Source organism: Tachysurus vachellii, chromosome 20, assembly GCF_030014155.1.
Source record: "Tachysurus vachellii isolate PV-2020 chromosome 20, HZAU_Pvac_v1, whole genome shotgun sequence".
Lineage (NCBI taxonomy): Eukaryota > Metazoa > Chordata > Actinopteri > Siluriformes > Bagridae > Tachysurus > Tachysurus vachellii.
Genome location: NC_083479.1, coordinates 6,951,125 through 6,976,762, shown reverse-complemented (window position 1 = coordinate 6,976,762; position 25,638 = coordinate 6,951,125). Strand labels below are relative to the sequence as shown.

The following is a 25,638-nucleotide window of genomic DNA, read 5'->3' as shown; positions in this document are numbered from 1 at the left end:
ATAAGTGGCATATTTACAATAAATTACAAATAAGAATATACAGCAACTTATAACAAAAGGACTAATCAGGAATGATAATTCTGGGAGATTATTGATAAATCTCTCTACAGTAGCACATGTAAATGTAAGTTTAACACAATGACATGGCAAAGTGCAAATATCATGTCTAAGAAACATTTTAAATGAGATAAGATAATGGTCTGATATCGCTTCAGGCTATGGAAATGGTTTGTATAATTCCGGATGTTAGAATAAGTTTAAGAGTGTGACCTTAATTACGAGTGAGTCCTATTACGTTCTAAACCCCTACTCAATCTAGGATGGACACAGACATTGTTATCAGTAGATCTTATGAATTAACCAAATGATTATTAAAGTCTCCCACAATTAATGCTTTGTCAAGAAGACAAATAGGTTTGAATAATGTGAAACCTGGGTGATGATTCATTTGGATGACACATTTGGATGGAATGGCCTTCACTGATTAACACACCTCTACAATATTTCTATTAATATCCTCTGACTTGAAGGTATATATCATTAACTCCTACATGTACAACTACATTAGAAAACCTATGCTTACCTAAGACCCTGCTTAAGGGGAGATTTCCTGTTTTGTCTGGTGCCATGGCTCCCAGAATACATCTAATCAGTGCTGCTGGAGTCCCTAGAGGCCTAGCTAATTTCACTTGTCTAAAGACAGTCTCTTATAACCAGAGCTCTTTCAGGTTCCTCAGCGGATGCCTTACTGGTGAGAGCAAGCCTGTTACACATAAGAAGCACTGAGGGGTGGTGCACTCATAGCTGAGCTTTAGTGGCTATGCTGCTGAGTCGTCACCCTTTTGCTCGGCTGTGGTGGGTAGTTACTAACTCCACTTAAGGCATCAGACATTCCCCTACAGGCACTACACTGCTCTTACCCTCTCTAGAATCTGGATGTGCACCTCTAATACTGCAATCTTCTTTGGCAGAGCGCTAACTAAAATAACTAAAACGATTTGAAAACAGGTAACTGGATGGTGGTCTATCATGGGCTTCTAATAATAATGAATAAGGATCACTACTCTCTTCTGCTGATGTTGTCTTCATTTGAGCTGATTCAGAAACATAACTTGATTTGCTTATTGCAAATAACTTGGTACTTGTTAATGTAGTTGTGTTCTGTACTGTTACGAGATCCTCTTAACTACACTTAAAATGTCATAGTACGCATTATTTTGCTGTTGCTTTATCACCATCTTGTGGCAGTTTTGTGTAAAAAAATAAATTTAAGTTAATGCAACTCAGGTTAGAGGTTACCAGAAAATGACTGGAGTGTTCTAGTTTTACTCTAGACTAGAACACTCCATTATGGTTTCTGTCACATTTGCAGTGGTGTCAAAAGTATTCACATTCATTACTCACGTAGAAGTATAGATACTAGGGTTTAAAAAGTCTTCTGTAGAAGTTGAAGTATCAACTCAAGCTTTTTACTCAAGTAAAAGTGTAAAAGTACTGGTTTCAAAACTACTTTAAAAGTATAAAAGTAATGCAACCAAAAAATGCCATTAAGGACAAAAGCTTAGGCTGTGCCACAGGGGCCTATTGTGCACTACCCCACCTCCTCAAAAAACATATTTCTAAAGGCCATAATGACTATAATGTTATATTAATATGATAATGTTAAAAAATTTGGGAGGCACTAGGCTACCTGTTTCAGGAGCATACTGTATATGCCCATTGAAAAAGAACGCATTTTTGTACAATGCAAATACATTAACCATATGTGTATACTACTGAGCTGTGTTTCATGTAGCAGAAGATATGACTAGTTGGCTATAAGTATTGTAATGGTGAAAAAAGTCAAACTTCAGAGGCATGTCACAGGCTGCTGATGCAGGGAGTGCCGAATTAAGCTTAAGTGATATCTGGCACACAGCTGGGAAGGACTTCAGTACCTCTACTGCCTCTCCTGGGCACCCCAGGTACGCATCCAACTGCTGGGTGGTTTTAAGGAGGCTGGTCTTCTTCAAGGAGGAAAAGAAGTTCATCAGAATAAAGAAATTCATACAGATTTAAAACAACATGAGGATGAGAAAATGATGACAGATTTTTTCTTTTTGGGTGAACTATCCCTTTAAAGCTGTTTTAGGACCACAAGCAGCTGTTGGCATGACTGAAAATTAGCAGTAAAATCATTTTAAACAGCACTTGGCTAATAGTTGGGCCTATTACCTCTTTACAAGGACCCATAGGGCCCCATACAGGCGCACGCGTGCATACACAGACAGGATCATGAATATCCTTAGTACATAACTTAACCAGCTGTAGATTATAGCTTTGCACAATTAACTTACAAATATTGCGTATACAATATAAGCTCAGATAACATTTGGTTAAAGTGTTTTCACCAACCTAGTTTGCAACGTTGAATCATAGCCTACTGTTAGCAAGCAAACCATTGGCATATACCCAAGTTTGCCATAGCAAACATTGCAAATTTATCATTATTAGTACATTACTAGGTCACTACAATATTGTCAATAATCGACTTTTAATAACAAAAACTATAGCCTTGCACAATTAGCTTACAAATATAGCAATAATTTAAGATCAGATAACATTTGGCTTAAGTCGAATTTCAAATTTGTTAATAATTGACTGATAACAACAAAATTTCAGCTCACCTCAATATGCTTTTTTAAATTAGACGGCGAGTTTTTGAAAGTCATTAGCTTGTGGCATGCACAATGACTTATTTTTCCATCCAACCATTTCAACCCATTCTTCCAGGTCCGGCCAGGGATGTATAAGGGTTGGGGTTGGTTGGTCCTCCTGGCTACCAACTTCCTCGCTGGTGCTTGTTTGTTGAGACTTTGAGTTTTGAGCCTTTGACATATTCGTACTTGTGTAACTGAAGTGCAGGGCTGTCAAGTATCAGGCATTTCGGTCTTTTGTCATGCTCTCCCGCCACACATCGTATTTCTCACGCAGAAAAACCTTTTGACTATTAATCATATATTTAATAAGCCGCAGCTCCCAAAATGTATCAGTCCGCACCGCTGTCTCTATGGAACCAGGCAGGAATCAAGCGCGTCTCCCCTGGACTTCTTAGTCGAGCCTGACACTTATCAGCCAATCAAAAAATAAGAAAAATAGCACTATCTGGGTAAGATTTAACGCAACAACCAATGAAAAAAAAAAACATTCATTAGCGAGGGTATTTTCGATGGTCGGTTTGAACAAAACCTCAACACGAAACAACTTGTCTCTGGACGGGACATTGTCCTCAATCATGATCCTAAAAATGTCTGGGCTTGAGCCGAACTGTTTTAAATGGGAGCCAACATTTCAAATGATAAAGGAGTCCAAAAAGGCAACAAACATTTACAATAAACAACACAGTCATAATCTCAATATCTCTCTCTCTCTCTCTCTCTCTCTCTCTCTCTCTCTCTCTCACACACACACACACACACAAATTAATAAATGGAAATTAAATTGGTTAAATTGCGGTCAGTGACCCTTACCAAACACAACAACTCCCCCATTATTGGTTATTTATTTATTTATTTATTTATTTATTTATTTATTTATTTATTTACGGTGGCTTAGTGGTTAGCACGTTCGCCTCACACCTCCAGTGTCGGGGTTCGATTCCCGCCTCCACCTTGTGTGTGTGGAGTTTGCATGTTCTCCCCGTGCCTCGGGGGTTTCCTCAGGGTACTCCGGTTTCCTCCCCCGGTCCAAAGACATGCATGGTAGGTTGATTGGCATCTCTGGAAAATTGTCCCTAGTGAATGAGTGTGTGTGTGTGTGTGTGTGTGTGCCCTGCGATGGGTTGGCACTCCATGCAGGGTGTATCCTGTCTTGATGCCCAATGACGCCTGAGATAGGCACAGGCTCCCCGTGACCCGAGGTGGTTCGGATAAGCGGTAGAAGATGAATGAATGAATGAATGAACCTCCAGGGGTCTCATTTATAAAACTGTGCGTAGGACCCCTACTAAAAGTTTACGTACGCCCAAAAGCCAAAAATGGCGTATGCCAAAAAAAATTCCGATTTATAAAACCGTGCGTACGCACTCCTCTAAGCAATGTTCCCTTTATAAATCACAGATCACCCGTAGATGTGCGTACGTGAAATCCCGCCCTGTACACGCCCATTTTTAACCATAAATAGTCAATGCAAATCACTGCGCGGGCACGAGAGTGGACCTCGTTATAATGAGTTTCCTCTGCGCTCTGCGGGTTTAAAAATGGGGTGAGGAGCCAGCGTCTCAGGGGTAGCCACTGACGCCTGCAGGTTATAATTATATTAAAAGCAACATTGTTATAATTATATTAAAAACAAAATTGTTACAGTTTCTACTTTTTAATATTGTTAAACTCACCAAGCCATCACGTACTGCGCCTGCATTTAGTCTGTTCCCTACACTGCTATGTGTCAAGATAAAGGAATCATGTGTTGATTGCATGGTTCCGGCGTGTTGCCCTCTCTAATACTGGACCCAATTCAGCACGTAGATCTAAGAGCACAGCTCTAGGGAATCTAAATCGGCTTATTAGCCAGTCATCATAATGGGCCAGGATATCATCATGGTCCCTGAAAACTCGTTCTCTCCTTACCAGCAGTGCCATCATGAAGCATTACATACCCGGGTCACCGGAGCATTGATATGTTTCTAGCAACTAGACTGATCGTTAACACCTTGACAAAATCACAGAATTAATTTGTGGGCGAAAATTTAAGACGAAAATGTTATAGTGAACACATGCTTCTTCATGACGGTTTTGTAATGAACACCGTAATAGTTAGGACCGATGATGAGTAGCGATTGTGCTTCATGACTGTATTTGCAGACTTTGACATTTTATGATATATGTACATTAAGGAAAATATTTCGTTTTTACATAAAAGGGTATTTCATGCTATTCTGTATCACATGTAGTCGCGCCGTCTCCTCCTGCGCTCCCGTTGTGGACAATGAGACTGTAAGGCAGCGCTGATTATTCATTCATTCATTCATCTTCTACCGCTTATCCGAACTACTCGGGTTACGGAGAGCCTGTGCCTATCCTCAGGCATCATTGGGCATGTGATTTGCATTGACTATTTATGGTTAAAAATGGGCGTGTACAGGGCAGGATTTGAGGCTGGTTCATGTACGCACATCTGTGGGTGATCTGTGATTTATAAAGGGAACATTGCTTACAGGAGTGCGTACGCACAGTTTTATAAATCGGAATTTTTTTTGGCGTACGCCATTTTTGGCTTTTGGGCGTACGTAAACTTTTAGTAGGATCCTACGCACAGTTTTATAAATGAGACCCCAGGTCCTTCAACCGTAACCAGGTATGGCAGGGAGGCCATAAGAAGGAATGGAAGAAATTAAAGCACCTCAACCTGCAGTCACTTCTGTGTACTGAAGTCTTGTTCTAAGATCTGCCATGCTAAGATTTATCCAGATAAGGCAAAAGATTGGCCCTTGCTGTCCAGCAAAGAAAATCTATATAATCTTAGATGATCAAAGCAACAGGTCACTTGCCAAAACTACACCCTACGCACTTGTGCAGGAGTGTGAGATATGGTGGAAAAGAGCCACAGGTTTCATTATAGAGTCCTTAAATTGGCATGACAAAGGTGAAACTAACATCTCTCAATGAATGCAACAATATGCCAGATGACAGAGCTGTAGTACCAACTCCTGTGCAACATGGTGGCATACTCACCTAAAGGCCATTGCTCATTCCATTAAACCATTGAATCAAGAACCCCAGATTTTTCATCTTCTGGCCAGTGACATTCTTTAAGCAAGCTTCACAAGTGCTCAAACAATTCCCAGACTCGAACTAGGAGCCATAGCTCTGGCTGTAAAAGATAGCTAAGGTGAAAGATAGCAAGTGAACAGTACCTCATGCTAGATTCTGTGGAGTTTTACACAAATAGTATAGTTGTCCTGGGATATATTTACACCCGGAAAGAGGTTTTTATGTGAAGGACGCTAAAAGAGTGTAGAACATCAGGAATGTGTATATTCCTGGAGGTCCTTAATGAGTGCCATAGCTTTTCTCATACAACTCATCTAGGCTTCAAGGCAACTGATGGTCAAGATAGAACCTGCAGATCATGACACTACTGCACAAAGTCTCACACAGTGACAGAATTGCTACAGTAGCATTCATAGTCAAGATCATGCACAGAGAAGCTTACAAACAAGAGCTTGCTAACAAGGGCCAATGTTTTCAATTGAAACATTCCATAAAATGGTACTCTGAAAAAAATTAACCTTTTCCTGGGCAATAGAGGCCTTGACAGTACAGGATGTTGGATCAAGAATGCAATATTCTTTGATTGTTTAGAGCTAATGTAAATGTCAAGATGAACAGCAAAACCTAATAGAGGGGGAACTAGTCCTCCTTAAACATGCTCAAGTGCAACGTATGGCACTTTTTTCCTTGTAACCTAGAGATTCCTTGGCAGGGAGGTGTTGAGTCAAACAGTTGTGCTAAGATTTGCAAAACATGAATCAAGACCTTACTCAGACCTGTTTTAGAAATAATTGTTTGATCTCATTTGGTTGCATTCATTCATTCATTTTCTACTGCTTATCCGAACTACCTCGGGTCACAGGGAGCCTGTGCCTATCTCAGGCGTCATCGGGCATCAAGGCAGGATACACCCTGGACGGAGTGCCAACCCATCGCAGGGCACACACTCTCATTCACTCACGCAACCACACACTACGGACAATTTGCCCGGAGGAAACCCCCGAGGCACGGGAAGAACATGCAAACGATACACACACAAGGCGAACGTGCTAACCACTAAGCCACTGTGCCCCCCATTTGGTTACATTCTGCTGTCTAATTAATATTGCAGGCAGACTTCTGCACTTGCAAGTAGGCTATGGGAATTCCCAGGAAGGTGTACGGAGGGTGCCTTGGAGGCTGATAACGTCACCTTGACTGCATGATTGACTCAGAGCTTGAGAGGACATAGGAGTTCACAGTGAGCCACCTCAACACCAGAATCTGAACAATTTCATCTAAGGAATGTGTTAACATGGTTTAAGAGAATAAGTAATTTGCAAATAGTAATTGAAACTAATTAAATGAAAAAAGTTACATGTTACTAAATTTGAATTATAAAAATAATAAGCATATTATTATAATAGTTGTTGTCTCTGTGTGGAAAGAACTGTAAATACAGGATTTAGACCTGGGTCTATTAACAGGATGGTATAATATACAGAGGTATAAATATACAGAAGTATAAAGGGATCCAACCCCTATCACTAAGCTCCAGACCATCTCACAAGACCTTCTGTCTATCTCTCACAGAACAAACTCCATGATCCCAACCAGTCTAGCTTTAAAGCAGCACATTTGACAGAGATAGCTCTTTTGAATTGAATGTCTCTGATAAAGTACATGCTGCTAGATCAGCCAAGTGATCATCTGTCCTCATCCTCCTCGACCTTTCAGCAGCGTTTGATACGGTCAACCACATGAACCTCTTGTCCACCCTCAGGAGTCTTGTAATTTGTGGATCAGCATAGGAAGGGATTGCTTCCTACCTGCAAGGTTGCTGATATCAGGTAACATGGAGAGGAGTGACATCCTCTCCACGCAGTCTCTCCACTGGTGTCCCACAGGGCTAAGTACTTGGTCCTCTCCTTTTCTCCCTGTATACTTAATCTCTTGGTAAAGTTATTTTTTCACACGGGTTATCTTACCACTGCTATGCAGATAATATTCAACTTATCTTCTCCTTCCCACCCACAGATACCACAGCTTCTGTTCAGATATCAGCAAGTCTGGCAGACATATCATTGTGGATGATCATTTGAAGCTCAATCGTAGCAAAACTGAACTTCTGATCATCCCAATTGATTTATCCCCAGGTCATGATCTTGCATAATGATCTAATCTCCCCTTCAGTCACAGCTTGTAACCTTGTGGTAACCATGGACAATCAACTGTCCTTTTTTCTCACAGGTTGCTAATGTGACACACTCATTTCTGTTCACGCTCTACAACATTAGAATGATTCAGCCATTTTTGTCCACACAGGCTGCTCTGGTACTTGTTCAGGCTCTTGTCATCTAAAGACTGAACTACTGCAACTCACTGCTGGAGGTCAAAGAGATGGAGAGGCAAATGCAGGCACGTTGGCTTATTGGAGAAAACTGTCAGGAGTGTTGTTTGTCAGAAGAGTGTCAGCAAGAATCAAAGGAAAGGTGTACAAGACAGTAGTGAGACCAGCTATTCTGCATTGCCCAGAGTTCCTCAGGAACTTCACTTAAACAGGGATCCACAGAAATGTGTGTTAACTGTCACATAACTTTCAGCCTATCTATGTTCGTCTGTGGCAATATCTCAATGGTTCTGTCAGCCATGGCTATCCAGTTCAAGACATACGTACAATAGGCATTTATTTTTTCACTGTGAAGCACAGTGGGATCTGAACTGGGTTTCCAATCACCAGTTTTCACCGTATAAATTCTCCCTAGTGAATGGGTGTGTCTTCCCTTGCATTACAATTATTTTAGAAAATAAGTGCAATACTTATGGTAAAAATTTTGAACAATAACACATCTGGTTCTTTCCATTTCTCAAAGCACACTTCTTTAAAATGTGCATCTTGTCCTATAGGCATGTGAAAGCTTGAGTTACTGAATTCACTGCAGATGTGCTGAGTTTTCACTCATACACATACAGAAGAGGTCTGAAATCACACTTATTGCCCTGAAATTCAATTAGTTGATTTTTACACATTTTCAATCCATTTAGAGTGCTAATTAGGCTTATTCTCAATTTGCAAATGAAATCACTGTCCATCAGAACAACATTCAGACAGCAAAAAGGAAAATTATAATAATCTTTTAATTTTCTCCCACACACCTTAAGGGTGCTGTGAATTTTCTTTCATTGTTATCCCAGACACTCCTATTGAATTCAGAAACCTACCACTCATTTTGAAGGCATCTGAACTGTACTTTGCATATGTGCCCTGTGAGCAAAAATATTTCTTCTCTAGGAAATCAATAGCATTCAAAACCTTAGCATTTAAGTCAGAATCAGGAGTTAACTGAAGCATTTCTTCATTGCAAAGTTTAAAACACAAAACCTCATTAAAAAAGTTTGATTCACCCTTCCTTCAGGACTGCCTTTTTAGACCTAAGGCACTGATAATAACTTATCGTTTGGGAAATGCTCTCTCATCATTTCTGTCACAATCTTTTGCCAAGTGATCTTCTGCTCTGCAATGAAAGCATCCACTCTGTCATTCACTACTGCCTCTTACCCTGCTGCCTCCTCCTCTGCCTCTTTTTCCTCAATGTGACTCCTCAAGCCACTGCTTGCATCAATGTGAGTTGATCTGTTTGAGCTTGTGCTTCTTTTTTTTGTTGGTGGCTGCCTACTTTGTATGAGCAGTGTCTCTATGTACACAGTGTGCTGTTCAATGAGGGTCATTTTCGCTACTTGATGCATAGTTATTTTGTTTTGTCAGTTATTTCTGGGTTCACTCCATTCAAAAATCTTTTCCTCAAGTTGTGCATTTCAGTAAGGTGGTAAAGGAAAATACTTCTCTGTCTTGTTGCTTGAACATCATGATTTTAATCCATTTTTACCATCAATGCTTTGACACATGCATTTCAAAGTGTAGTTATGCAATTACTCTAAGTGGAGCACATTATGCCATTCATTGTCAAGGTTTAATTGTTGCACATATCTTCATCAGGCAATATCAGACCCTAAATTTCTTCCACTGCTGGTTTTACAGAAGAAAGGTTGGTGAGCGATGATGAGTCAAACATTCACCCTGTTCACAAGCATTTACCACCGTCTAAGAGAGGAAACAGCACTTCACCCAAGACGTCTGTTTGAAGTAATAATCATGTGTTAGAGTGTTCATGTTGCAGTTAAAGAGAATAACATACAGTGTTGCTTGAAATTTTGTGAACCCTTTAGAAATTTCTATATTTCTTCATAAGTGGGGATTCAAGATGGTGCCGGTGTATGTGGCATGCCATCTACCTGTTGCGTTGTCTTTTATTGTTTTAGTAGTTATGCCATTGCTAATAATGGGTCTTTTTCAACATACCTCCTCTTTGCTGGTATACGACCAGAGGTGGGTAGAGTATCCAAAATCTGTACTCAAGTAAAAGTACAAGTACTTATGGAAATATTTACTCAAGTAAGAGTAAAAGTAACAATCTTAATAGTTACTTGAGTAAGAGTAAAAAAGTATCCGATGAAAAAACTACTCAAGTAGTTAGTTACTAGTTATTTCTCATCTGATTGATATGAAGCAAAAACTCTGATTTTCAAACTACTTGGAGGGCTTTCACATGCCGTGTGCAGCAGGCAACCAGCGGCGAAGCTTGAATGAACATGTCGCTACTTAATGTACAGGCAGTTGGTAACAAAACCTTTATCCTGAATGACTTTATGGTGAAAAACAAGCTTCACCTCACCGCGAAAAACCGGGCGTGGAGGTGGCATTATGACTATTTTTAAGGATTAGTTTAAATGTCGACAAATAACTTTTTCCCCTTATAACAGCTTTGAGCTCCAAGTGTTTCAGATTATGTCAGCAAATCCTGTTACCATTGCACTTGTGTATCGCCCCTCCAAGGTAAACAAAGACTTTATTACTGAATTCTCTTAGGCAGACTGACAACGCAGTTTGATCGTTTTTTAATCCTTGGGGACTTGAATGTGCATCTTTGCTGTGCAAAGGATGCTGTCTCGAAAGAGTTTTTGAACTTGATGGACTCTTATGACCTGATACAATGGGTAAATGGGCCTACTCATAGATTGGGTCATATGTTAGATCTGGTGTTATCTCATAACCTGCCCATTCAGGACTTAAACGTTGAGGAAGTACCCTTCTCAGATCATAAGTCAGTGTTTTTTAATCTGTGTATTGCGAAGACTTTAATGAGGCCTCAGACAAAAAAGCGGACTAGAAAAGTAACTCCTGCGGACTAGAAAAGTAACTCCTGGTGAGTTTGCAGAGCTCTAGAGCTAGAGCTGCAGAGATTTAATTTACAGAAATTATGCAGCTACATGCTCTGAAACTGTTCTGCCATGGGTAAATGATGACATCCGCACACTGAGATGTACGGTGGCCGAGAAGTGCAAAACACATTAACAAATCCGAAAACAAATTAAGAAATCCCAAAACAAATTAACAAATCCAAAAACACATTAACAAATCCCAAAACACATTAACAAATCCGAAAACACATTAACAAATCCGAAAACAAATTAACAAATCCGAAAACATATTAACAAATCCAAAAACACATTAACAAATCCCAAAACAAATTAACAAATCCGAAAACAAATTAACAAATCCCAAAACAAATTAACAAATCCCAAAACACATTAACAAATCCCAAAACAAATTAACAAATCCCAAAACACATTAACAAATCCCAAAACACATTAACAAATCCCAAAACAAATTAACAAGTCCCAAAACAAATTAACAAATCTGAAAACGCATTAACAAATTTGAAAACGCATTAACAAATCAGAAAACGCATTAACAAATCCCAAAACAAATTAACAAATCCCAAAACAAATTAACAAATCACAAAACATATTAACAAATCTGAAAACACATTAACAAATCCCAAAACAAATTAACAAATCCCAAAACACATTAACAAATCCCAAAACAAATTAACAAATCCCAAAACACATTAACAAATCCCAAAACAAATTAACAAATCCAAAAACAAATTAACAAATCCCAAAACAAATTAACAAATCCGAAAACACATTAACAAATCCCAAAACACATTAACGAATCCGAAAACAAATTAACGAATCCGAAAACATATTAACGAATCCGAAAACACATTAACAAATCCGAAAACACATTAAAAAATCCGAAAACCAATTAACAAATCCGAAAACATATTAACAAATCCAAAAACACATTAACAAATCCCAAAACACATTAACGAATCCGAAAACAAATTAACGAATCCGAAAACATATTAACGAATCCGAAAACACATTAACAAATCCGAAAACACATTAAAAAATCTGAAAACAAATTAACAAATCCGAAAACATATTAACAAATCCAAAAACACATTAACAAATCCAAAAACAAATTAACAAATCCGAAAACAAATTAACAAATCCGAAAACAAATTAACAAATCTCAAAACACATTAACAAATCCCAAAACAAATTAACAAATCCCAAAACACATTAACAAATCCCAAAACACATTAACAAATCCCAAAACAAATTAACAAATCCCAAAACACATTAACAAATCCCAAAACACATTAACAAATCCCAAAACAAATTAACAAATCAGAATACACATTAACAAATCAGAATACACAACGACAAGTCAGACAACCCGGAAACGGTAGTGTATCGTTTTTGAATGGAAACCTACTGATCATTGGACAAGACACCTGTCACTCAAGATATACAGGTATGGAATCTTATGTGTAAGGTGTAAAGTTCTCCGTTTAAATATAAGAAAATAACAGAATTAATCCACAGTAATCCATTCCATCCATCCATTCCAACTTCTCCCTGCGGCAGACTGTTGAACTTCATGTATACCTTGAGTGACAGGTGTCTTGTCCAATCACAAACTATACCAACCGCTTCCGGGTTGTCTGAAATGTCGTTGTGTTTTCTGATTTGTTAATGTGTTTTCTGATTTGTTAATGTGTTTCATGCACCGATTCAGACATCCCGGAAGGGGTAGGTATAGTTTGTGAATGGAAACTTACCGATCATTGGACAAGACGACTGTCATTAAAGATATACAGGTGAATGAAAGGTGTCACGTCCGATGATGGTAAGTTTCCATTCACAAACTATACCAACCGCTTCCGGGTTGTCTGACTTGTTAATGTGTTTTCTGATTTGTTAATGTGTTTTCTGATTTGTTAATTTGTTTTCAGATTTGTTAATTTGTTTTCGGATTTGTTAATGTGTTTTCGGATTTGTTAATTTGTTTTGAGATTTGGTAATTTGTTTTTGGATTTGTTAATGTGTTTTGGGATTTGTTCATTTGTTTTCGGATTTGTTAATGTGTTTTCGTATTTGTTAATTTGTTTCGGCTGTGGACGTCGCTCGTTCCCCCTGCTCGGCTGTAGACTTCTCTGTTCTGTGGAGAATTTTTTTTCTCCTCTCCCGCCCTCCCTTTTCTGGTTTTTGAGAGGTGGGTCTGGCCGTAGTGCATCGGGGGTTGCGCTTGGCCCTTCAGCTCGGCTGTGGACGTCGCTCGGCCCTTCAGCTCGGCTGTGGACGTTGCTCGGCCCTTCAGCTCGGCTGTGGACGTCGCTCAGCCCTTCAGCTCAGCTGTGGACGTCGCTTGGCCCTCTCTGGCTGCGCCGCCGTGTGCCTTGCTCCCCCCACCTGCCTCACCGTGTGCCTTGCTCCCCTCACCTGCCTCGCCGTGTGCCTTGCTCCCCCCACCTGCCTCGCCGTGTGCCTTGCTCCCCCCACCTGCCTCACCGTGTGCCTTGCTCCCCCCACCTGCCTCGCTGTGTGCCTTGCTCGCCCCTCCCGGACCCGTCGGGACTGCCATGGACGGATTGGCACGTCGGGAGCCGCGCCTTGGGGGGGGCTCTGTCAGGACTCTGCCCGGACTCTGGCCACATGCATTTGTTTACGTTTCTCGTCACGTGTCTGCCCCGCCTTCGTCTGCTCCTCCCTGTCGTCACACCTGATCCTTATTATGTCATCATTGTCCTTTGTATTTAACTGTGCCGTGTTGCCTCGTGCAGCGTGACATCTACTGTGGTCTTAGTTTTGTTTAGTCCTGTCTCGAGTATGTGTTCCTGTTTTGTGTATTTGTTAATAAATCCCTTTTGTTTTAGCTATCCTGTGTTTGGGTCCGCTTCTGTTCCGCGTCATGACACTAGGCAGGCAGAGAGGAGATGGAGAAAATCAAAAATTCAACTGCACTACGACATGTTTAGTGAAACACTGGTTACATTTCAGAAGGCTTCTAAGGACGCTAAACACAAATTTTATTCAGAGACTATTTTAGAAAATCCTAAAGTACTATTTGACACTATCAATGTGGCTATAAATCCCGTCCAAAATATGCACCTGGACTCCTTTATTATCAGCTGTGAAGATTTTTCAAGGGGAAGATTGAGTACCTCCGTGCTCTTATACCACAAGCAGGGGCTGATGTTCCCTCTCCGTTACCTAGGACTTCCACTAGGGTGTGGTGTGACTTTCATCCTACTACTCAATCTGCTCTCGCAGACATTATTGCATACCTAAAACCTTCCTCTGCAAAAGACAACGTCATGCCACCGCGGCTCTTTAAGCAGACCGTGGATAGTGTGGGTGTTAATATCTTGAATTTAATTAACAAATGCCTTAGCCAGGGCATCTGTCCAATTGATTTTAAACATGCTGTTGTGACTACTCTGTTAAAACGTCCAAACCTTTCTATGGATGACCCAAATAATTTCAGGCCGATTTCTAATTTTCCATTTCTAGCAAAGGTGTTAGAAAGAGTTCAATCTGTGTTTAAGTCAAGGCACAGCACTGAGACAGCACTGGTGAAAAAATCGGTTTTGATTTTTCTAGATCTCAGTGCTGCATTTGATATGGTGGACCACATTATTTAATCCAGCGTTTGGAATCTTAGGTTGGCCTAAAGGGGAATGTCCTAAAGTGGTTTAAATCATATCTTGCTGATAGATCTTTTCCTGTGTGTAAAAGATTGTATGTCCCTGAGGTCCCTGTTACTGTGTGGCATTCCTCAGGGATCGATTTTAGCTCCTGCTTTATTCTTTTTATATTTGCTACGATCTTGGTTTGATCTTTCAGAAACACAACATGTCTTTTCACTGTTATGCGGATGATGTACAGATTTATTTTTCGGTAAAACAGTCAAACTGATGTTTTTGGCAATCTACTAGCATATTATATATCTGTGAGATGCAAAAGTATGTGAAACTCTTTTGTTTAAATTTATTTTCAAGGTTAAATTTGAGTCCATCTGATTTCAGTAAATGGGATGACAATCAGGTCTCCATGAGTGTCCTTGTCAGGGGTGCGGGGATAAAACAGACCCAAATGCAGGATAGCGTAAAATAAACAGGTTTTATTAAATAAAAAACACAAAACAAGGACAAAGACAAAACCAGACACTACTAGAACAACGACAACAAAGGATTCTGCACTGCTTGAGGCAACGTGGCTCGACTAAATACTAATCACATTTAGACACATGAGGAACAGGTGTGCAAAGGCGGGCAGTAAGAGACAAGGGCAGGGCAGACACTTGACACAAAACATAAACAAAAGCACGTGGCCAAAGTCCGGGCTGAGTCTGACAGTACCCCCCCTCGAGGCACGGCTCCCGAAGCGCCAATCCGTCTGAATGACAGTCCCAACGAGGGGGGGGCGAGGCACAAGGCAAGGCAGGTGGGGGGAGCAAGGCACACGGCGAGGCAGGTGGGGGGAGCAAGGCACATGGTGAGGCAGGTGAGGGGAGCAAGGCACACAGCGAGGCAGGTCGGGGGAGCAAGGCACATGGCAGCGCAGCCAGTGAGGCCAAGCGACGTCCACAGCCGAGCAGGAAGGCCAATTGACGTCCACATCCGAGCAGAAGGGCCGAGCAATGGACATGGATGTGGAGAACCAAGAGCTGAGTGGCATCCCTCACCGGAAAAATGCGGACCAATGTCAGCCACACAAAAAAAAACAGGGCAAAAAACAAACCAAACCGGAGAAAAAGAAAAATGCTCCCACAGCGGTTTTATTACATAAAAAACACAAAACAAGCACAAAGAAAAAACCTCTCTGCAAATCTCTGGAAAAATTGTCCGTAGTGTGTGATTGTGTGAGTGAATGAGAGTGTGTGTGCCCTGCGATGGGTTGGCACTCCGTCCAGGGTGTATCCTGCCTTGATGCCCGATGACGCCTGAGATAGGCACAGGTTCCCCGTCACCTGAGAAGTTCGGATAAGCGGTAGAAAATGAATGAATGCATGAATGCATGAATGAAGGAATGAATGAATGATATATCAAAGTCTGATGTTCTTGACGTGTTTGTGGAAGTGGATCATTGCAAAAACAAGGGAGATTTCTGAGGACTTCAGAAAAAGAGTTATTGTTCTGATCAGGCTGGAAGCTGTTACAAAATCCTCTTTAAAGAGTTTAAACTCCACAAATCTATAATCAGATAAATTCTGTACAAATGGGGGAAATTTAAGACCATTGGTACATTCCCAGAAGTGGTCAACCAACAAAGATCACTGAAGAAAGACATGAGACACTACCTACTAATTCAAAGTACTTCATACTAACATATATGTAGCCACAAAAAATAAGTCTGCTGAATCAGTTCTTCTTATTGTTATTTTCAGACCTCCTGGACCATATTCTGAATTCCTCTGTAAATTTGCAGGTTTCATTTCAAACCTAGTTTCTTCTTTAGACAAAGCAGTAAATCAGTAAGATCCTCTGAGAACAGCAGTTGTTTCCATCTTAGATTCAGTAGGGGTGAACCATAATGTCACAGGACCCACTCATAATGGAGGTCACACTCTTGATCGGATTAACTATAGAAAATATAGTCACAGTGTCTCATCAGTAGCTATCTCTGACCACTATCTCATTTCATTTAAATAAAATTTAATTTAAATTCGAAAACAATATTTGCAATTTTCCACATCAATGAATGAGTACACTGCTGTCACAATGCTGTCCATGATGGTAAGTGGGGGTAGAGCAGAGGGGTTTCTCCTGAAGTCCACTATCATCTCCACTGTCTTGAGCGTGTCCAGCTCCAGGTTGTTAAGACTGCACCAGACAGACAGCCGTTCAACCTCAGAGGCAGACTTGTCACTGTCCTGGATGAGGCCGATCAGTGTAGTGTCGTCTGCAAACTTCAGGAGCTTGACAGAGGGGTCATTAGAGGTGCAGTCATTTGTGTACAGGGAGAAGAGCAGTGGGGAGAGGACACAACCCTGAGGGGTGCCAGTGCTGATGGTGCAGGTGCTGGATTTGAGTTTTCCCAGTTGCACTAGCTGCTGCCTGTCTGTCAGAAAGCTGGTGATCCACTGACAGACAGAGCAGGGCATGGAGAGCTGGGTTAATTTGGGCTGGAGGAGTGATGGGATGATGGTTTTAAAAGCAGAGATGAAGTCCACAAACAGGATCCTCACATAAGTCCCTGGTCTGTCCAGATACTGCAGAACATAATGCAGTCCCATATTGACTGCATCATTCACAGACCTTTTAGCTCTGTAGGCAAACTGCAGAGGGTCCAGTAAGGGTCTAGTGATGTTTTTCAGATAAGCCAAAACCAGTCTTTCAAATGATTTCATGACCACAGACGTTAGAGCCACATGTCTGTAGTCATTAAGTCCGGTAATTTTGGGTTTCTTTGGGACGGGATGATGGTGGAGCTTTTGAAGCATGAGGGGATTTCACACAGCTCCAGTGATTTGTTGAAGATCTGTGCGAAGATGGGGGCCAGTTGATCAGCACAGGCTTTCAGACAGGCTGGTGAAGCGCTGTCTGGGCCTGGTACCTTTCTTCTCTTGATCTTCCTGAAGACCTGACACACATCATCTTCACTGAACTGAATTTTAGGTGTGGCCTAGTAGGGGGTTCCAGGAGGTGTGAATTGGGCTTTTTCAAACCTGCAATAGAACTCGTTCAGGTCATCTACCAGTTGTTGATTCACCACAGTGTCGTGTAGTTGGTGATGGCCTTCAGACCTTTCCACACTGAAGCCGAGTCATTAGAGGAAAACTGAATCCGTAGCTTTTCTGAATAATTCCTCTTTGCCACTCTGATCTCTATTTCAGGGTGTATTTGGCCTGTTTGTACAGGACTCTATCCCCATTTCTGTGAGCATCCACTTTGGCCTGACAGAGCTGGCTATGTTTTGCAGTGAACCATGGTTAGTCGTTGCTGTAGGTTAAGTGAGTCCTGGTAGGAATACACAAATCCTCACAGAAACTGATATATGATGTTACAGTCTCTGTGAGCTTGTCCAGGTCAGTGGCAGCAGCTTCAAAAACAGTCCAATCAGTGAGAGAGAAACAGGCTTGTAAATCCCACTTCCTAAGTCCATCTATTTACAGTACTTAATACAGGTTTAGGTGATTTCAGTTTCTGCCTGTAGGTTGGTATGAGATGAACTAAACAGTGATCGGAGATGGGACAGAGTGGACAGAGATGGGACAGAGTGATATGCACCTTTATTCGTGTGTAAGAGTGATACAGTGTGTTACTGTCTCTGGTGGGACATGTAACATGCAGTCTGTATTTTGGCAGTTCACATGAGAGAATCGCTTTATTAAAGTCCCCGAGAATTATGAATACAGAGTCCGGGTGTTGTTGCTCACGCTCTGTGTGACAGCGCTGCTGAGCATGGCTGCAAGACGGGGTGGCCAAAAGCCTGCCAAAACTGGAGGAGCCAATCAGGAGCATTCTCTACCTCTTCACCCTTCGAGAGTAGGCAGGCTAAGAGAGACTGGCTTAGCACAGCAGGAGGTAAGTGTCAGTGTTGCAGGGATAAAAACAGACCCAAATGCAAGATAGCATAAAAATAAACTGGTTAAATAACTAAAAAACACAAAACAGGAACACAGACGAAACCAGACATGACAAAAGACATGACACAAGATGACGACGACGATTCTGCGCTGCCATAGGCAATGCGGCATGGCTAAATACACATGACAATTAACCACATAAGAAACAGGTGTGCAGAGGCAGGAAGGAATGGACAAGGGCGTGGCAAACACGTGACACAGAACATAAACCAAACCACATGGGATGGACCCAGATAGTAAGAATTTGAAAACGTTTTCGGCACTACTAACGACAGATGTCTTTTTCCCTCTGTGCCAGCAGATTCAACAGACTGAGTAATAAAAGATGTATCCTGCTGTGAGCCACACTTTGCTCCTCAGTTCGACCGGCTGCCTCCGCCACCACTGTATGCTTGACTTTCACTTTCACTTCCAGTTTGACATTCAGAAACATTCGGGAGCAGCACATCGAAGGGGGGGTACTGTCAAGACTCATGCCCAGACTTTTTGCCCTTGTGCTGGTGGCCAGATGATATTGCAGTAACCTTGGAGCTGAACGCATGGTTTCTGCCTATGATATTATGTGGAGTATTATCTGTTACGGATAAAGGATATGTGGAGTTATGCAATCAGAAAGCAGAAACTGACTGGGTGGTAGATCATAACCTTGGTCTACAGACAGTCCAGTATAATGACAAGCAACTCTACAAGAAGCATCACTCCCTTATGGGCAGTACTGAAGAGTGTGCTGTGTCTCTATCTATGGGACAACATTTCCTGCCTGTGACAGTGATACCTCCATTCCAGATCCACTGAACAACATCTACAGAGAGAACGAAATTACTGTGACATTTCAGTTTAAGACACAGAAGGACATTCATCCAACAACCAGACAACATTCCTGGCAGAGTGCTCCATCAGCAAGAAAGCCCAGTAGCTCTCTACTTTATACAAAGGCTAACTAAATCCCATCTTCCAGACCCATCTTCACATTCTACAGCGGGACTATGGAGAGCATCCTGAGCAGCTGCATCACTGCCTGGTTTGGGAAATGCACTGTCTCAGACCACAAGTGCCTGGAGCAGAAGGTGAAGACAGCTGAGAAGCTCATCATAGACTCTATTCTCTCCATTTTACTTTTTAGCCCTTAGTTATTTTATCTTATGTAGCTGTCTTATGTAGCACCTGGGTTCTTTCATTTCATATTGTATAACTTCACTGTGTACTGCATCAGATATATATGGTCGATATATACGGTCGATAATACAGTAAAAGGCTCTTGACCAGACTTTAGATGTTAAACACATTCCGTGGCAACTGAGATTCAAGATTCAAGAGGTTTATTGTCATGTGCACAGTGAAAACAAGGTGCTTTAGACCATACAATAAAATTCTTACTTTGAACGCTTCCCTTAAAAAAATAATAAAAATGAATAATAGAAATGAAATGTATGGTAAAACTACAGTATATACAGAGTAAGGAGCTCAGTGTGTTGTGTGGCAGCAGTCAGTGGGGGTTATGGGGTGTGAGGTGTGTATTAAGTGTATTAAACTAAGCCACGGCTACATGAATAAAAAACATTATTAACCCCTTGAACATGGAACTGTTTGCTAGAAATAAAATCACATTGAAATGTACCTCAAAAATGAGGAAGAAAAAGATTATGAAATTGTCATAAATATGTTATTACATTAGAAGTGACTAAAAACCAAATACTATATAAAATAATTGCTACAAATGTCTAATTGACAATGATGCATGCTGTCTCAAATTACTTAATTGAAATGGTTTTTAGCCAGATTTTACAAAATTCATAAAAATATTTCCAGAAACATGCTGTGACTAATGAAAGCTTAAAACCTGTCCCAATATATATGCAATTACCCTAATTATAAAACGTTACTACACAAAATATACAAATTTCTTTCATTGTCTATATATGGGATAAATAACAAGAACCAATAATAGATTTCAGTTATTTGTCTTACCACAGAATTTCTGAAATATGCCTTCATAAAACACATTTAACAATTCCCATTGTCTCAAAGCAGCTTTACAGAAGTATGGAAACAGAAGAGAGAGAAAAATAAATAAATAATAATAATAAGAAGAAGAAGAAGAAGAAGAAGAAGAAATAAGGATAAAAATAAATAAATATGTACAATTAAAGTTTAAAAGTAATTTTAAAAAGATTAACTTAAAATTTAAAATATTATATATCTATCCCTAATGAGCAAGCAGGAGGCGACAGCAACAAGGAATAACTCCCTCAGGTAATACGAGGAAGAAACCTTGAGAGGAGCCAGGCTCAGAAGGGAACCCATCCTCATTTGGGTGACACTCTACAGTAAATAGCGTAAATGTTTATAATAGTGCAACCGAGAGCACCTGAGGAACTAATGGGTCATCATAAACTCTGAGTTCAGCTGACTGACAACATTGACCATGCAGATCAATCCCTGGGTGACAAGACTCCAGCCAGCGGTAGAATATCAGGATTGACGAAGTAGCTTCGTAAGAAGAGATGATCAGGCTAGGAACATGATCAGGCTAGGAACTCGGAACAAGATGATCAGGCTAGGAACTCGGAACACCGCATTACATCAGAAAAAGAAATTTAATATTAAAGTTAAAGGTGTTATGTATTTTTTAATTGTTAAAATCTCTAATAACTGCAAACAAAAGATGCGGATTAATATACATGAATTTAGTTGTTTTAGCATTTTAGAAACTTGCATGGTGACCCAGTGCAATGCAAGAACTAGTAGAACGTGTAACGTTTTACCTTAGTAAAATAATGCGGTCTACTGAACCACATTCTGTGACTTAGTGGACAGTATATTTTACATATAAATTATATACACACACAAATAAAACCAAGTAGGCAGTTGATAATTATATAGAGCATGTATGTGTATGTACACACACACAAACATATATACACACACACACCAAGTAGGTAGTTGATAATTTGATTAAAAAAAAAAAAAAAAAAAAAACACTTGACAATTGCATACAACACACAAAAACTAAACTCAATTCTATTCTTAAGCTCACATATAAACTTTATTGCAATGTAGAAAACTGAAAACATTTTTATTTAAAAAAAAAAAAAGTTTATTGATGTCAGAAGCATACCAGAATGTCAATGTAACAATTGCATTTTCTCTCTTCTTTTTAGTCATTGTGGCAATTACAGTGGTATTCAAAGTACATTAAAATAACTGATACAGCATTTTACTAACAATATTGATGTGAAAGTAAATTAAAAAGAACAAAAAAGTAAAAGTATATGAACTTAAACCTTTTATTAAATGAAGTTGTGTGATGCGCAACCTAAACATCCAATTCCAAGCCAATTTATCACCCCCCTCCCTCCCCACTAGACTACAATAGGGAAAAATAGTGGCTTTAGGGACTACCATTACCCAGAAAAATAAAAAGGGGAAATAATTCAAAGTATTGTGAAACAGGAGTGGATAGGAGGCGAGAAACACATTACACTTTTGTAGTGTTACTATACAAAAGGGGGGACTGTACAGTTTAAAAACCATATCATATACACTGTCTTAACTTTTTTTTTCTTTTAAGTTTTCCACATTTGCCTATTTTATGGCCATAGTTAAGTGTGTACAGGGGGTTAAATGCTTTTATAAACAAGAATCTAATCTCTAGATCACTTTGTAACCAATTTACTCATCATCGTCATCTTCATCATCGTCGTCGTCGTCGTCGTCGTCATCGTCGTCGTCATCATCGTCATCCGCTTTGTCTGGTTTGGTGGGGGCTTTCGCAGCACCCCCAACAACTTTTCCCTTCCGATATGCTGCAATGTCCTTTTAAAAATCATAACATAACAGTATTTAAGAATGAACTTCCCTTTACATCGTAAGTATTTTCAAAATTAAGTGCATTATAGTTTGATCCCACAAAACTAACTCAGACATTTTGTTAAATAAAAAGAAAAAATACTTTGACACACAAACCTTCTCATATTTCTCCTTCAGCTTGGCTGCCTTCTTCTCATAAGGCTGCTTCTCTTCAGCAGAGGTCTTGTTCCACATTTCCCCAAGCTTCTTAGCCACATCTCCAATAGACAATCCTGGGGTCTCCTCTTTTACCTTGGGCCGATATTCCGCACAGAAAATGAAAAAGGCTGACCTTAAGAGCAAGAGTGAAGGTCATATTATTTATTGCATATTAAAACACAATAAACCAAACATCTTACAACTGCTAAAATTAACCTGGGCTATACAACAGATGAAACCTTTTAAGTGTCTTACGGGGGTCTCTTAGGAGCATTGGGGTCCTTAAACCTCTTCTTCTTTTCACCTCTGGGAGGTACATAGTTCTTCATCTCCCGTTCATAACGGGCCTTATCAAGTCTGGCCATGTCTTCAAACTTGCCCTTTTCCTTAGCTGACATAGTCTAAAAAAAATAATAAATAAATAAATAGCTGCAAAAAGACAGTAGAAAAAATTTACAATTGATATTTTTTTCCATTTCAAAATGTACACCAAAGTACTATATACCTTCCACCGCTCAGAGCACTTTTTAGAGAATTCTGAGAAATTGACTGATGTGTCAGGATGTTTCTTCTTATGTTCCTCTCTGCAGGTCTGGACAAAATAGGCATAAGAGGACATTTTGCCCCTTGGCTTTGTTGGGTCTTTCCCCATCTTCCTTAAATCTCTGAAAAACATTAAATAATGGACAAAATATTAAAAGGTGTTCCGAATCACTAAGCTATAGGGCTAATATTTGTACTCTCACGAGGCTAGACTTGATGTGTATTTAAAAAAAAAAAAAAAAAAAAAAAAAAAAAAAAAAAAAAAAAATTGTTAATCAAATGACAATATGACTTATTTTTCCATTAAATATACAGCTTGCCTTTGCAGTGTACATCATATCTGGTTGTTGTGATGTATTAACTTTTTTGTTAAAAATAACATTAAAAAAAGTTCTAAATGAATAATAAATAAAAGAACGTTTATTTTTTTTAGTTTCTGTGTTTATTTACAATAAACTGTAAAAAGTAAAAAAAAAAAAACAAAAAAAAAAACGAATGTCTATTGAAATACGTTTTCCCCTATGCAATCATACACAGCAATGGCGCACCAGCCGTCTTGTTAAGGGAAAGGAGGTCAACAACGACGGCTATATTTCTCCTTCCATTTTGTGAGAAAGGCTTCTTCATGAAAGAAAGTACTCCTAAAATGTCTCCACCCGCCTTCCTGTTCGCTTTTTAACTCGACAAATAAACTGCGACGATCAGTGTTCTTGACCATCATTTTCCATCGGAAAACCCTATGCACTCGTCCCGGTGTATAGTAATACACTTGGTCTGCAGTAAGTCTATGTGCGGACTGTGTAGAGTTTGCAGTAGGCTCGGAATGGCCGCTTGTCTTCATGGCACTAACACTGAGAATATGGCTCCTTCTCTTTGTGTCAATGCTCAGCCATTACACTGCATGCAATAGGGGCAGAGCGCCCGTAATACCCACCTTATTTCAACCACGAAATAAACAACGTTCCCATGCATGGATAATTAAGAAAAAACATTCGCTGAAACGATGAAAGATTGAATTTTTATTTTCCAGTGAAATATGCGCCGATCCGTGGTTAATAACTTAAGAAAACACGGTTTGAAAAAGTTGATGTTAACTGCGCTTGTCACAGGCTATGTGGCTTCGCCTTGTTTCTTAAGCGAGTACAGTCAGCCATTACACAGTGAAGAGCAAATCTAGAGGCATTTTAATCCTTGCTTAAGTGCTGCCAAAATGACCATCTGAACAAATATACACAGAACTTATATTTCAAAACACATATTTGACCTCCTTTATTTTTTTATCTAGATGTTTTCACATGCGAGGCATCTCTTCGTATGCACTGCAACGGCTAGCTAACCGATGTGCTAGGTCGCTAGCTGCCAGTGTTACCGTTTATATACCTTGTTTGTACGCAATTGAAGCACCAAGTCGTCCGTTAAACGTTAGATATTTAAAATTATCCAATACACGTAATATGACACTAATTATTTAACATTTGCAAAATTAAAATTTTATTGCCATACAATTTCTCTAAGTCAGGTTATATTCATTTTGCTGAAATGATAAAACCACGGCTATTTATGTTTAGTAAATCCTTTATAGAAACATAAACACATAAAATGCTGACATTTTAGGTCTGTTTTTGTCATTCGATTTTGTGTTATTGCATTATTCTCAAAATTTTTTTTTAAACCCATACTTTCTACGGATGACACTTACCAAAGGCTGCTGCTGATTCTCAATGTACTGCAATGGCTGTGTGAAGGTAATAGCGATACGCAGTCTTCTCACTCTGCTCTCGGCTCTGTAACATTACTCTCAGTAGGACTCACGTCCTATTGGCTACCGCCAAACCGAACGTTGCTCTGATTAGCTAAAAACTTTCCATTGTTCTAATAACAGACCTGGCCGGATTGGATGTCTTTTGTGAAACGTCATGAATCTTTTAAATGGCGGGTAAATACAAACTGCACCATGTTTCAACGCTGAACTTTAAGCAGTGTTGGTAGACAGTGTGCTGTGTGTAAGCTATAGTATTATAGTTCTATGTGCGCCACGCGAGTTCTCGGCCAATGGGTTTATATAGAGGGTGGTAGGGAGCGCTCTTGTCTGATAGCAAACACTGAATGAAATAAAGCTTTTCAAGGCTTCCACCCTGCATTACTCAGTGTCCACCTTTTTAGCATAATATGCATTGACAGTTTACATACTTTTTTATGAATTTAAATGACTTGCTGTTAATATATTATTTACTTATATTTTTATTTGTTTCATTTTTTTTTACACATTTAGAGATAGCATGAGCAAGTTTTGGAGTTTGTAGTGTGGTGAATTGAGAAGAATCATACAATAGATCAATTCCTATTATATTTATATTTCCACAGAGAAAAATGCCTGCACACTCATTAAATACATTTCCAAATTAATATTTGCTTTCACTTTAGTCTGTTTAAGGTGAATTCAGTGCTTTGTTTGGATGCATAATGAATGAACTCTAGATAATTTTGCAGAAGGCATGCCACCTACTCCACTGTTAG

At 39.8% G+C, this 25,638-nt stretch overlaps 1 protein-coding gene across 1 annotated transcript; it reads right to left on the bottom strand.

Moving 5' to 3' along the window:
- Nucleotides 1-21,589: 21,589 nt before the first annotated feature.
- hmgb1a (high mobility group box 1a) lies at nt 21,590-24,973 on the bottom strand. Its single transcript, XM_060896302.1, has 5 exons — nt 24,821-24,973; nt 23,084-23,243; nt 22,834-22,979; nt 22,537-22,711; nt 21,590-22,386 (listed from the first exon to the last, which is right to left on the bottom strand). The coding sequence occupies exons 2-5, from the start codon at nt 23,228-23,230 to the stop codon at nt 22,243-22,245; spliced, it is 612 nt and encodes a 203-aa protein (XP_060752285.1). The 5' UTR covers nt 23,231-23,243; nt 24,821-24,973; the 3' UTR covers nt 21,590-22,242.
- Between the last annotated feature and the right edge of the window lie 665 nt (nt 24,974-25,638).

Bases quoted from the DNA above. Each gene is read 5' to 3' on its own strand.
- hmgb1a (XM_060896302.1), bottom strand. From the start codon at position 23,230: ATGGGGAAAGACCCAACAAAGCCAAGGGGCAAAATGTCCTCTTATGCC. The intron at 22,712-22,833 runs GTAAGACACTTA...CTTGCTCTTAAG, and splicing joins AATGCTCCTAAGAGACCCCC to GTCAGCCTTTTTCATTTTCT. The intron at 22,387-22,536 runs GTTTGTGTGTCA...GATTTTTAAAAG, and splicing joins TGAAGGAGAAATATGAGAAG to GACATTGCAGCATATCGGAA.